The sequence below is a fragment of the Musca domestica genome, unplaced genomic scaffold, assembly GCF_030504385.1.
Source record: "Musca domestica strain aabys unplaced genomic scaffold, Musca_domestica.polishedcontigs.V.1.1 8, whole genome shotgun sequence".
In the NCBI taxonomy this organism is placed as follows: domain Eukaryota; kingdom Metazoa; phylum Arthropoda; class Insecta; order Diptera; family Muscidae; genus Musca; species Musca domestica.
Genome location: NW_026712409.1, coordinates 971,322 through 984,270, shown reverse-complemented (window position 1 = coordinate 984,270; position 12,949 = coordinate 971,322). Strand labels below are relative to the sequence as shown.

Genomic DNA, 12,949 nt, shown 5'->3' with positions numbered 1-12,949 from the left:
GGGTCCAAAAAATCGATAATTTGACTATAACTTCCAAACCGTAACATCTTACCCCATGTGACCACTTGTTGGATAGGTATTTCCATAAGCTTTCAATCGATACCCATATTGTCTATATCGTGTAAGTGGATCCGGGTCCAGGCGGGGTCTTGATCCCGGACTTTCGGGTCAAAAATCTGGGGTCCCGGGTCCGTCCCCCAAGAAAAAAATATGGTTAAAATACCTACCACTGCAAAAATGTTCGAAAAAATTGAAGAGTTTTTACTAAACTAGAGTTAAGCCCAAAATTATTTCCGGTTTCATCTTAACTCAAATGAACTCTTCGAAAAGTGAAGTTGTACAAAGAGATTGTATACAAAGTTGTATCGTTTGTGGCCGAAGCATACAGTTTGACAACCCTCCAGGTTGTATCGTATGTGGCTTGCATAATACATGGTAGAATAATACAGGTAACAGCAAGTGTTGTTGTACAACAACATCCACATTCAAATTTCTTTTTGTTCGTAATATGTCCAAAAATATTTAATTAATGCTTTCAAATCATTCCCCTGAATGTATACTTGTTAGCTGTAGGTCCAAATCTCTCAACACTTCAAGCAATCGTTCGAAAATTGTGCAAAAAGCAACATCTCTTTCAAACTGAAACCAAACTGCATATAAACACAAAGTATTCTTCATTTTGCAATTTTAGGAAACGTGAAATATGGACTATATTACCAAAAGTGGTGTCGCTTTTCCTTCACCGGGAAAAGCTTTTCCGCATCATCGCCGATGGTGTTGTGTAAAGTATAAAGTCATGTAATCGTTTGTTTACAATTATTTCAAATTTATGCATTTAATAATATTTTTCACATATCAATATTTCCAAGTGTTGATGCATCTAACTGTATTCGTCTGCCATGCATCAGTCTATTTCAGTTGTTTTTATAAAAACAACAATTATGGCTTTAAGCCTATTTTGCAAAAAAAAAAAAAAAAAACTAAAAAAACAGAATCCTTAAAAAACATTGGTTTAGTTTTATAGAAAATACAATTTTCTTTATTTAAGCTGTCGTGTAAATGTAAGTTATTGCAGTATTGCGAAAAATATATAAATCTTGATATTTATAATTTGATTGTTTAAATTTTTTGCTTGCAAAAAATTATAATAAATCTATGAAAAATGGAAATACTTTTACTTTAGCATTTTTAATGAACATACAAATATTGAATTTCCCCCGCTACATATAATATATATACATATGTGTATAGATAAGTTTATGGTCGCGGCTGTAACAAATAAATTAATTTAATTTATACCATTCCAAATTATCGGGCTTATTCGATGGTGAGTTGAGCATATCGTTCATCATAATGATATTGTCATTAAGCTGTAAGGTCGTGTCCAAATTATCTATTATGCTGCCATTTTCTAAAAAGGGATTCAATAATCAGTGTGAATGAACACGTTATTCTTTGTCCTTGGCATACTTACCGCTTATACAGTCCATACTATTATCCATATGAGTTATAAAGTCGTTATTTACGGCAAATGAATTAGATGAAAGGCTCAATCCACTGTCACTCGATTCCTGTCGAGCGTGGTTGTCGCCAGATAAGAAAGGATCCATATGTAAACTGATGTTGTGTTTATTCACTGATTTCTAAAAAAGAAAACAAGTATAGTATCCTCGTTCATTTGTATGTGTTTTTTGTGGTTTTATTGCTACAAACCTGTCCCGCCTTCTGTTTGAACATGTCGGAATCTTTGTCAATTTCTGTTGCATTGACCCAACTCATCTCCGTCTTGGGCTTAATTTCTTTTTGAATTAAAATCGCTATAAGCCAGGCATATTAGAATACTTTCCCAAAGCAAAGTTTTGCATAGAATACTTACGAAATCTTGGGTCACTAAGTCGTGGATCATTCCACGATGTTGTACGGTCAATATGATTGATAAAATAAACTTCTCCAGTTTCCGTCATTGCCTGCTCCCACCCTTCTGGTAATGGGCCCAGATTACTTGAAGCCAAGATATTTTCTCCAGCTGCGGTCTTACCTATAGCCCTTGCATTGGCTAAAGATGGAAAATAACTTAGTAATATGAGCCCATGCTCAAACAAACAATGCTTTTGTATACTCACAAGCAGAATTCAATGTCTGTTGTTGTTTAAATTGTGTTCTTGGATCTTCCCATTGCGTCGTTTTTGTTGTATGACTGAAAGACAAAAATCAGTTTATTGAAATTGCATTTGAAAATAACAATCTAACGTAGACAACTAAGAAAATATACAATTAAATACTACGAAGAACGCAAGAAAAAGGTACAACTTAATTTAAAAAATAATTTTAATCGGAAATGGTAATAAGGACCAATAAGCGCTAATGGAGTTTCGAAAACATTTTCGATATAAACTTTCCTAAATAAGGATATTTGGTGGGAAACATATACATTTACTCACATTCGAAAAATTTCTGTTTGGCTAAATTTCTTTCTTTTTACTGCAACTCTATGGATTTAACTTCTTTGATTACATTAAATCAAAGTATATTGTGGTTTATCATAAATTCAAAATCCAAACATTATAACAAACTTAAAACAATATGCCAAGTTACATCGCTTAAAATGAAACGGCAGTAAAAAAAGACAATATAAAAATGAAAACTTCACAAAAATAAAAAGACGCTAACAAAATTTGGGTGGGAAGCATTGTGGCAAGTTCTGAACTTTTGTATATATAACCAAAATTAGTGTGGAGGTTCAATAAAACCCTGTACATTGTTCCCATCTAAATGTATATTATTAAATATAGAAAAATAGGATTTTCAGGTGAACTATAGATTAGAACTAATAACGTATTTGAGGGAAAGAGGATTTTTATGTCACTCTAAATGTTTTTTCTTACACCGAAAATGCCAACCGATTACTTAAGCCTGGGAAAATCATCTAGTTTATTACCCATTTTTGACAGAAAACTTATTTACACGGTTTTGATCTGTATGGTAAAAACAGTAATTGAAGGGGCTTTGCAAAGCACAATATATACCGTTCGAATACCCATGAAGAAAACACAGTGCCTTTTATAAAAATTGTTAATAAATTCAATTGAAAATAAGTTTTAAGAAGAACAACATCCTTAAGTCATGAAAGACCAGTAAAATATACCCAAACCCGACTCCAGAAATAGAATCGAAACGTATTTCTTCAGTTTTCCGTTTAGTTTTAACAAAATACGTTATTATAAGTTCTAAGTTTTAGTTCGTTTACTAACAGACCAAAACCTCCTCGAAATCTAATTTTTCAAAAACGTATAATGTCAATTTTAACTGGGCACAAAACTTACACGGTGCATCCGAAAGTTTCCTTTTTAGTAATCATCATCAGGTTACCATAGTTTTTAAAGGATAAATATAAAACCATTAAGCAATCGCAATCAATTTTTGCGCCTGCAGAACAAGAAATGCTTTTCGAAACTATTTTACTTGCAATAGCCCTTACCAAGGAACAAATAACTAACATATTTGAGATGTGTCGACTTTATCCACAAATACAAACAGCAAATAACATCCACAATTTTACTGGCACTCATGGGTCTTTGCCTGCTCCCATAAGCAACATGTAGACCCTGCCACAACATTGCAAAATAAATTGTGGGGACGGATAGTAAACAATATTGTTAAATAATAAAACAAAACATTAAAAAAAAAAACAAATATGGTATTAAGGACCGTTATTAACAGTTCGCTGAAATTTCAGTGAACTAAAAATATAACCAGAAGCAACACTCACTTGCTGCATTCAAATTTGATTGAAACAAAGCATGGTGGATATTTAGAATAGTGGAGTAATTTTGTCAGCGAAATGTTGTTGAGCTTGAATTGACAGGTTTACTAGATAACATAACTATGTGTTGTTCGTTCGTTTACTTATATTTCTTGAATGGAAAAGTAATCGAACTGATCAATTATTTACTTTTAGTTCTAAACTTAATTTGTTGTTATTAAAGCTGAAAAATATGAAACTGTTCGAACAAATCCAACCGATAGCAACAGGTGGCTTGTAATAACGGCCCTAAGTGGTTTTACTTTCACCAAAATATAAATATCGAATCAGATTTCAATTCAATATTATTTTGGTAAAATCTTATTGGATGTCAAGACTTAAGGTAACACCAATTGAAATTAGAATACAACGTACCGATGATATTCATATTCGTTCCGCAACCTGTTGAAAGCGCTTGTTTGGGGTTGGATAGAGTTTAAATTAATTAACAGGGGTTAGAATTCTTAAAAGTATTCATCGCACGTTTCGGTGATATTTTCGAGGGATAGACAATTACCTTACTTTGGAACTATCGTAATTCTGCATGGATCAATTTTTAGCAGCATGTAGAGAGATTATAGGTTCAAAAACATATAGACATTGTTAGCAATAACACTTAGCTTTATGATTGCTGCAACGAAAACCAAAAAGGAACGTATGTACTCACTTTAGATAATAAATTTGACCATCATGGGTCTTTGCCTGCTCCCATCCGGGTGGTAGGGGGCCCAATTCATTTTGCAATTGTATCGGACTTATGACGTCGTACGAACGCTGTTTCATGTGGTAGGATTGCAGGGGACCCGGGGCTCCAGCCCCAGATATCCCGATTATACTATTGTTGTTAAGACCTGCTGCCGCTGCTACTGCAGCAGTTGCCGCGTTGTACCCCAACAAGTTGCTGGGGAAGCCAGGAGCGTTCGACGCATTGTTTGCTGCTCGAGCCACATCACTCTGTTGCTGCAAAAATGGTGTTTCTTCTGCCACATTGCCTCCGCCGTGTATGTTATAAGATTGCTGAAGGGAAGCTGGGCTACTGTGGGCACGCGAATGGCAAATTTGTAAACGTGGTTCGCCTTGAGGTGCAGCCGAAGTTGAAGCAGCGGATTGCGAATTAATTGTCGATGTGGACTGTTGCTGCACTTGTACAGCCGTTGCGGCCGTTGTCTGTAAATCTGAGAGGGAAGATGCCACCGAAGTCTGATTGATATTGGGCTGAGAACCACAATCATAGGCGGAGTCGACACTATTAGCTCGCGAGTGTGACACTGTTGGAGACTTCGGACTGGCAGCGGGCGGAGTAAAGAACGAGTTTGGCAATTTGCGCATGCGGAAAGGCACTTGTAATGGGCGATTTGATTCGCTTGGATTCAAGACGCTATCGAAGAGAGCTCGCAAGTTTTCATCCGAGTTTTGATAATTACGAACGACCAGATTAATTGAAGATTTCGACGCAGCTGACGTCGAGTCTTCCGTCTTAACGCTGCATTTGTTTGCGTCGTCACTCGCGCTGGACTTACTCAACGACATTCTTGTGTGTATTTATACAAGAAAAAACAGGTCGAACGAACTATCGTAAATGAAAAAATTGTGTATACTCTCCGTTTTAATTACGTCAAAATAATAGCTGGCACAACATTTCCAAATGCAAGAAATTCTCCTACGAATATTCCAAAAATGTTCTCTCGAAAATTGAAACAAAACTTCGATATTGTTTCTTTTTATTCATATATACGCAATATTTAATTAGGAAATGAAATGAAACCAAACGAACAAAAAAATTCTCACAACAAGTTTATATTTGGAACTTCAGTGTGTTGGTATTTCTCGTTCGATGGTTGCCACACGTAAAATAGAACAACTCTCATTTTCATGATCTGGCATAGTTAAATTATTTTTAAAGCGAAGTGGCAATACGCCGAGCTGTCTGTCGTGTTGCCATGACAGAAGAATACAGGTAGATGCAACAACGCTTGGGAGCATTGATATGTCAAAAAAATTTAAATGTTTTTTTCAAATATGAGTAGATTTTTATATGTTTTCTTATACTACGTCATTCGAAGGCTATTATAATTCGCGTTTACAACAATTTTTTGCAAATTTAAATAATTTTTCATTCAACATTTTCAATTCCAAAATTGGTTTGACAGTTCATTGTCGACGCGTCTACCTATATTCTTCTACCATGCGTGTTGCCCTGAAAACATTTTATCCGAACTGACACTCATTATTAGGATATATTTCTTGATCCGGTTTGTCAACAAGATTATTTCCTTTTAAATTTAAAATTCATAACATGATTATGTTTTGTTTTTATCCCAAAACTGAAAAATGTATTCTCTCCAATTTCTTATATGTAATCTGTTAAGATGTTTTCACAGAAAGTTACCATAAGAAACGGTTCTATTGTAAACATGGTGGATTTAAGAAGGTAAGGTCATATAATTATATTTTATTTGTAATTTTTGTCAAAATTATTCATTTGACAAAATTTCATTGTAATATATATAATATATATGTATAAATATATAACATAAACAATATCATGGATTGGAACCTGTTTTCTTTGCAATTAAATTTGACAAGGTAAGTTACAGAAAATTCAGAAACGGATTTGTCTATTTATAATTACTTTACCTCCTAAATTGTAATTGCTTGAACATTTTTATACCATAGAATTCCAATTGGAATTTTTCAAATGAATGCGACAAAGTGTTACAGCTTTTAGTGCTCAGACTTTTTGTTCTTCGAGTGTTATCACGAATGCACGTTTCACAGAAAAATGCTTTTTTGAGTGGCTTAAGTCATTGGCTAGCTTCTTCGGAAAAGAACAAAGGAGTTTTATGTTGACTTAGTTCGATTTTGACCTTACGTTCATTTGTTCTTTTACGAAGAAGCCATCCGAGCCTGTCAAAAAAGAGTTTTCTGTATTCTCACCTTAAGTTTTTCTTTTCTTTCCTGCGTATTCTGGATTCGATGTTTTTTTTAAAATTGTTTGTTTCATTTTTAAAAACTATAAACAAAGACAGAAGTATAAAGATAGGACCAGACAGAGTAAAAATATGGCAGCCCTGTGAAAAATATCTCTGTTGTTATTATATCGTAACAACATAGTTACCAATACTAAGCAATTTAAACCGCTAAGGTAATATGCAATTAATTGGGAAGGTATATGGATTCGAATATTTTGGACTATTCAAACTTTTGTCATTCTTTCCTATAATTGTGCTTCAGAATCCATTTTTAGTTTATACTTCTGTATCTACACCTTTATGTACTCTAACTTTAATATCATTTTGCCATGTACACAACTATTATAATTACTATGCATATTGAAATCTATCGGTGTGATTCAACTGGTTATCTGTCTTATTTTAATAATTTCGTCAAACAAAGGCTCTGTTTCAGAACCTGATTTTTAACATTCTATCAAAAGAAACCCAGCTTGAGCATCCTATTACATCCTAATTTGGTATGTTGCCACTTCTTCAAATTGGACAAAAGTGTGTTATCGGAAAGGGTCGATTTTGTAAACTCTAATGCTTGTCTTTTCCAACCTTTAGAAACCTTGTAACCAATCCACGGCGATTTGTCAGCCATTTTCTTTACTTCGAGAGAAAGTCAAAATAAATAAATTGACATATATAGGTGTGTCTGGTTACTTTTCCTGCAGGAATTGTCCAGCAACTTCTTTCTGAGAGAGTAACATGCTTTTATTCTCTTTTGCAAGCAAAATGCGAAAAGTAAACAGACGGTATTCCTGCGGAAGTTTGCAATTAATCAGCTGATTTATGAAAACAAACCAATTTGTCCCCCATGAAAAGAATTAAAAGATAGGAAGCACCACCAATTTCACATTTAAAAAAAAAAAGGAAACTAGCAATTAGCGTTTTTCACATTTTGTAAAGTTGTTCTCCAAAAACAATTAGTCTTGCTAATTCCAAAACAATATTTTCAAATTAAAATCACAAAAAGAAATAAATAAACAATAAAAAACATCTGATTGAATGTCGATGAATGAGAAGAAGAAGAGTTGCAAGAGATTGCAAGAAGAAATTTGTCCAGCAAGAATTTGCAAACTCTCACTGAAAGAACTGTCAAAATTTCTCTCTCCAAGCGCTCACTTTTGCAGAACTTTCGGGTTAACAGACGACTTTCAGTAACAATTTGTAACAATTGTTACAAGTTTTAGGGTAACCAGACACACCTTATGTTGTCTGTCAAATCTTGGCGCAAACTAATTTATATATACATGCATATGTATGTATAGCCAAATAAATTTATAAACAAATGAAAGAACTGAGGAAAATAGTTGAAATAGTTGATAATACCGACACTCAATGATTTACTAAACAAAACACTGGGAAATGCTAGATTTTGTATAACAGTGTAACACCAAAGCAAGCGTGCTCAGTAGGCGTTGAAATTACAATATTTCGATTCTCGGTCGCAATTCGACAATTCCTTCATAGATTTACAATAAAACAATAATAGTTAGGTCGTGACGTTGCCGCGGAGGAGGTGCATCTAAGTTCATTCGGTTTCTTTTGCTAGTAATTAGCACTGGTTCGCTGTTTGTTCGGAATTATGCTGTCGCCAGATTTACATCACCAGGAGGAGGTGAATTCGGCTCTAGATCGTCAGATTCGCAAGGATATACAGGATATGGCTCAGGAGGCTCAAATTCAGGCACAAATTATTTCACACGAAGGTATGTTCTTATGCTTGTTATGTTTTGGCTTCTCCAAATTGTGTATTGATTGACGGACGGTAACGTCCGTCATTTGGCTGCCATAATATTTTCCAACAAGCTATATGTCAGATTACGTAATTTGACGTATGCATACGACATACCACCGAAAATACAAATGTCGTTCTCTAGATGTCTAGTTGGAAATGTCATCTGCCTCGAAATAATAACAATGCCAATTTGGTAAAGAACTGAATTTGTAGAGTTTTAAAGCGATTGTGATCGTGATAAACAAATTTATTTTTGTTTGTGTGTTTAGCCAGAGACAGATATCAGTCGACGTCAAGCGTTGAAGATGATGGACATGAAAATATGGGTCATGATGGTACCGTTACCGTTCTGGGAGTGGTGGAAGATGATCAACATGAAACCATAGTGGAGGAAGATGTTTCCGAGCACGATATGTCGGAAATTCATGAAACAAAAGAATACAAAGATGTGATGATGGACTCGCAAGATGGAAGTATGCTCCGCAAACGAAGAGGAAATCTCCCAAAACATTCTGTTAAAATTCTCAAGCGGTGGCTCTATGAACATCGGTATAATGCTTACCCAAGTGATGCTGAAAAATTTACGCTATCACAAGAGGCAAATTTAACTGTATTGCAGGTAATTTACTGTTTTTCAACATTTATTATATAAAGGTATAATGGTAGCTTTATGGTCCCAAGCTATGTTCATTAAGTATAAAGCAAATGTGAGTGTTGTGTAGCAGAAGCAGCCCCTGTAACAATATACATTGAACTTGCCCAGATGCATGCATCAATAGTTTTATTCTGTAAACATATCTTCAACAAATGTATTTATATCATGAAAATTTGTTATTCTTTCTGCCATAAATTTCCTGCTTGCCATAATGAGACTCCCAACACTTTTAAGCGTTTTGCAACAACAAAAATAATACCACTTCTTTGTATATAGTTGTAACCCTTGTGTATATTTGGTATTTTTAGGTGTGTAATTGGTTCATAAATGCACGGAGACGCATTTTGCCAGAAATGATTAGGCGGGAGGGAAATGACCCTCTGCATTTTACTATTTCTCGCAGAGGTAAAAAGCATAACTCATCCATGAATTCTTCAGGAAGTCTAAATATGTCGGGGATTGCGCCAAACCCAATTACAGGCAGTCCGGCGTCAGAAGTAGTGAGTTCATTTGCGTATTCTTGTTTGAACTTAGCTTAATAATTATTTAAACAATTTATGTTCCAGATCGTAGGAGCAACGGAAGAAGTAGAAGGCGAAGAAGTTCATGATGGGGTGGCCAGTGTGTTAACAGCATTGGGCCATTTCGTCCAAACACCGGGTGGGCAAATGGTCAAGGTAGAACCAGATATAGAATACGATGATAGTGTTATATACAGGTATGTAATAATATAACGCAGGTGAATTTTCTTCAACTGTTCTAGTATTAATAAGATTGCCCAAAAATATTAATTCGAAAGATGCGAAAATAGAATCGATACAAGTCCCCAAGAATTCCATATTATACGATCACAAGTGAAATCCAAGTTTATAGAAAAATTTCAAGAGCCCAAGCAATGTCCAGAATTATCTACCAATGTGTCAATGCCATTACCTTGTTCAAAAAGTGGTCCAAATAACTCGGAATCGTATTGTAATGCAAAACATTACATTAAGTCCGAGCATCCATTTGTCACAACCTCATCCATTTGTCAATATTCACCCAAAGCGGAATGCAACTTATACACACAGACATTGAACGAAATTTTTCATTTGCAATACCAAGACAACTATCGCAAAAGCAAAATAAAAGAATTGAGGTAGCTGTTCCTCTTAAGAATTGTGATTTGAATGTTAACGGGTAATTCATGTGTTTGATAATACAAATGTGCATTTTATTTTTGATAATAGGTCGGAGGACGACAGTGCTAACGAATATGATACCTGCGAAGCACCTAGTGGAGAAGAGGGGAAATTTGAAAACTCTGATGCTTGGCAATCGGTAATGAAGTAAGTTTTGATAAAAAGCCGTTTGTCACACATTGACCATCATTCATATAAAAATAATTCTTTATACTTTAGTACTGAAGAAGTGACAACAACAAGTCCAGCGACAGGAAACCACACGTATTGGTCCTCTTCACACTCCACATTGTCACATGCGTGTCCTTCCGCCGAAAAAACAACAGGTAAATATACATACAAAATATGGGTAAATTGTCTAAAGTCTTCCCATTTCTTTTAGTATTACTTATTATAAAATAAACACATTTGCAAAAGCACCGATCGAGGTACGCCAATAATACGTTTTAGGGTATATTTTCAAATCGCTATTACCCAAAACCTTTAAAATTACTTGAATAAAAAACATAATTACTGTTAATATCTCAAAAATTATATTTAAAAAATGTTGTCGAATATATGACATATATTGCTCGTTTTCAAAAATAAGAGTGTCAAAGCAATTTCTATTTCTTTCTACGAACCTATCTATATTTTACTGTCAAATAGTCATGTTGATATTTGTAGAACTCAATGGGTTACAGCTATTTTTACATAGAGTTTGACATGAGTCAATAAACAGTATATTGAGTTTATGAAGTACTAAAACACTTCAAACCATACTTGATCTTACACTGATATCTGGTCACCTCTTTGCAAATAATTTTATTTATGGTTACCTTTCTTTTTGTGTAACAGACGTTAAAATTCTTGGGTTAATTTCAATCTAGATTTCGAAACTGATTTTTTGTGATGTGATTTTTTTGGACAAATTATCGATATAAAAAGCTACAACTACAATGTAGGATATGTCGGTAACTTATGAAGTTGCAATTGCTTTTATATACATACATCCCCAGATGATAACCCCCGATATACTCTTGCTTTTTTAATCTATACAGGTAGCACAATGCAACATCAATCAACGAGTGTAATTCTACCGAGTGGGGAAGTTATTGCTCCAGAAGTCTCTGGTGTTGGTGCTGAAGCTACAGTTATGACATCTAACAATCCCGCTCATCAAATTGGCAGTAATTCCTTGAACAATAATGACTTTGTTTCGAACAATGCTATTAGCCATATATTCAAAGGTAAGACAGATCGATCGATAATGTTTTAATTTTGAACAGAGCTTTTACATTTTCAGGTGTTTCTAATCATGTAATAGACAAATTTAAGTGTTTGTACCTGCTGGTGGAGACTGCAGTTGCTGTGCGGCAACGAGAAAAGGACCATGAAGATGACATACATGTCCTGGGTGATTGATTCTACAGTATGAGAGTCTTCGAAAATTTGAGTCACTTTGTAGCCCGGTCTACAATTAATCTAAATAGTATTTATCTTCCTTCTCCGTACTGTTTCGTTCAACACGAATTTCTGTAATATTCTTATATGCAATTAAAAATTTTCTTGTTTTTAAAACGTTTCGTTTTTAATCATATTATTGAAGATCTCATTTTAGTTTCTTTATATTTGGACACTGTTAATACCGCAGTTTAGTATGGATAATAAGCAAAAAATGCGTATCAAATGAAATGTAACGAGAAATAAAAGAAGGGGCTTCATGCAATCGAAAAATTTCAAACATTGTTATTATTTAGTCGTTTGACTGCGGATTGCAGAGAGAGAGAGTGGAAGGTAGAATCGTTTAAGAATGGTATTATACTATAATTTTACAGAAATATATTCTAACAAACAAAAACAAATTTTCGTGATTTTTATCTGAAAACGATAAATCAAATGAAATTTATTACCTGAAAATTGGCTATTACGAAGAAAAAAACATTTGTCAAGTTAAATTCGGCTGGTGTTAATGGTGTTTTGCGGAAACAAGTCCATAAGTTTGGATATAAAATGAATGTATTGTTCCAGAACGACGCTATGATTGTATATGTAATAATTGTGTGTGCGCCAATAATAAAACATCTTATTTTCTACTTGCAATTATTGTCAGTTCGAATTTTCTATAATAAAAAATATATACCTTATAACCACGGCACAATTATAGAAGGTAGAACAACGCTACCCCCAAATACATTTTTTTTCTTTTGGTGCCCTTATTCTGTCAAAACATTTTTGTTATAAAACTGTATTGTCCTTCTATTTTATATTCCATCTTGTGGAATAACCACGACATTTAATTCTTGTTTCGTAGGTTTGTCCCAATATAAGAGTTTTGTAAAAAAAAAATAAAAGCCAACTGTTGCAGATTTAAAACTCAATTTGACACTATAAGACTCCAGCACAGAGTTGTATTTCTCTAGTTTCTTTGAAGTTGAGCAACCTTTCTTTTTGAGTCATGCTTGAAAATAATATTTTAATAGGCCTAAGAAAAAAGCTTTGAATTTGAAAAAGACTAAGTTGCAAAAAAACTGAACATATTTATTAGCCAAGCATTTTGAAAACTAGGCGCAAACAGTAGTTTCCTTTAAA

General features: G+C 34.1%; 2 protein-coding genes across 5 annotated transcripts; one reads left to right on the top strand and one right to left on the bottom strand.

Moving 5' to 3' along the window:
• Positions 1-1,011: 1,011 nt before the first annotated feature.
• On the bottom strand, positions 1,012-5,650 carry LOC101890814 (transcriptional coactivator yorkie). The gene is made up of 6 exons (XM_005177906.4): positions 4,470-5,650; positions 2,124-2,197; positions 1,877-2,056; positions 1,714-1,817; positions 1,475-1,643; positions 1,012-1,411 (listed from the first exon to the last, which is right to left on the bottom strand). The coding sequence occupies exons 1-6, from the start codon at positions 5,330-5,332 to the stop codon at positions 1,284-1,286; spliced, it is 1,518 nt and encodes a 505-aa protein (XP_005177963.1). The 5' UTR covers positions 5,333-5,650; the 3' UTR covers positions 1,012-1,283.
• Positions 5,651-8,001: 2,351 nt separating this feature from the next.
• Positions 8,002-11,938, top strand: LOC101890526 (uncharacterized). Of its 4 annotated transcripts, none has more exons than XM_020034858.2 (9): positions 8,002-8,513; positions 8,812-9,161; positions 9,506-9,697; positions 9,764-9,915; positions 9,997-10,335; positions 10,427-10,525; positions 10,598-10,704; positions 11,419-11,607; positions 11,664-11,938. In XM_020034858.2, the coding sequence occupies exons 1-9, from the start codon at positions 8,390-8,392 to the stop codon at positions 11,780-11,782; spliced, it is 1,671 nt and encodes a 556-aa protein (XP_019890417.1). In that variant the 5' UTR covers positions 8,002-8,389; the 3' UTR covers positions 11,783-11,938. The 4 variants fall into 4 exon arrangements, with proteins under 4 accessions (XP_019890417.1, XP_019890418.1, XP_011290233.1 ...); XM_020034859.2 differs by having other exon boundaries at positions 8,003-8,513; positions 11,685-11,938; XM_020034860.2 differs by lacking the exon at positions 8,002-8,513 and adding an exon at positions 8,585-8,735.
• Positions 11,939-12,949: the final 1,011 nt, after the last annotated feature.

Coding starts and splice junctions, on each gene's coding strand:
- LOC101890814 (XM_005177906.4), bottom strand. CDS start 5,332: ATGTCGTTGAGTAAGTCCAGCGCGAGTGACGACGCAAACAAATGCAGC. Junction 1,644..1,713: donor TCAAACAGAAGGCGGGACAG/GTTTGTAGCAAT, acceptor TTTCTTTTTTAG/AAATCAGTGAATAAACACAA. Junction 1,412..1,474: donor TAGTATGGACTGTATAAGCG/GTAAGTATGCCA, acceptor ATCCCTTTTTAG/AAAATGGCAGCATAATAGAT.
- LOC101890526 (XM_020034858.2), top strand. CDS start 8,390: ATGCTGTCGCCAGATTTACATCACCAGGAGGAGGTGAATTCGGCTCTA. Junction 10,526..10,597: donor GCTTGGCAATCGGTAATGAA/GTAAGTTTTGAT, acceptor TTTATACTTTAG/TACTGAAGAAGTGACAACAA. Junction 10,705..11,418: donor TTCCGCCGAAAAAACAACAG/GTAAATATACAT, acceptor TAATCTATACAG/GTAGCACAATGCAACATCAA.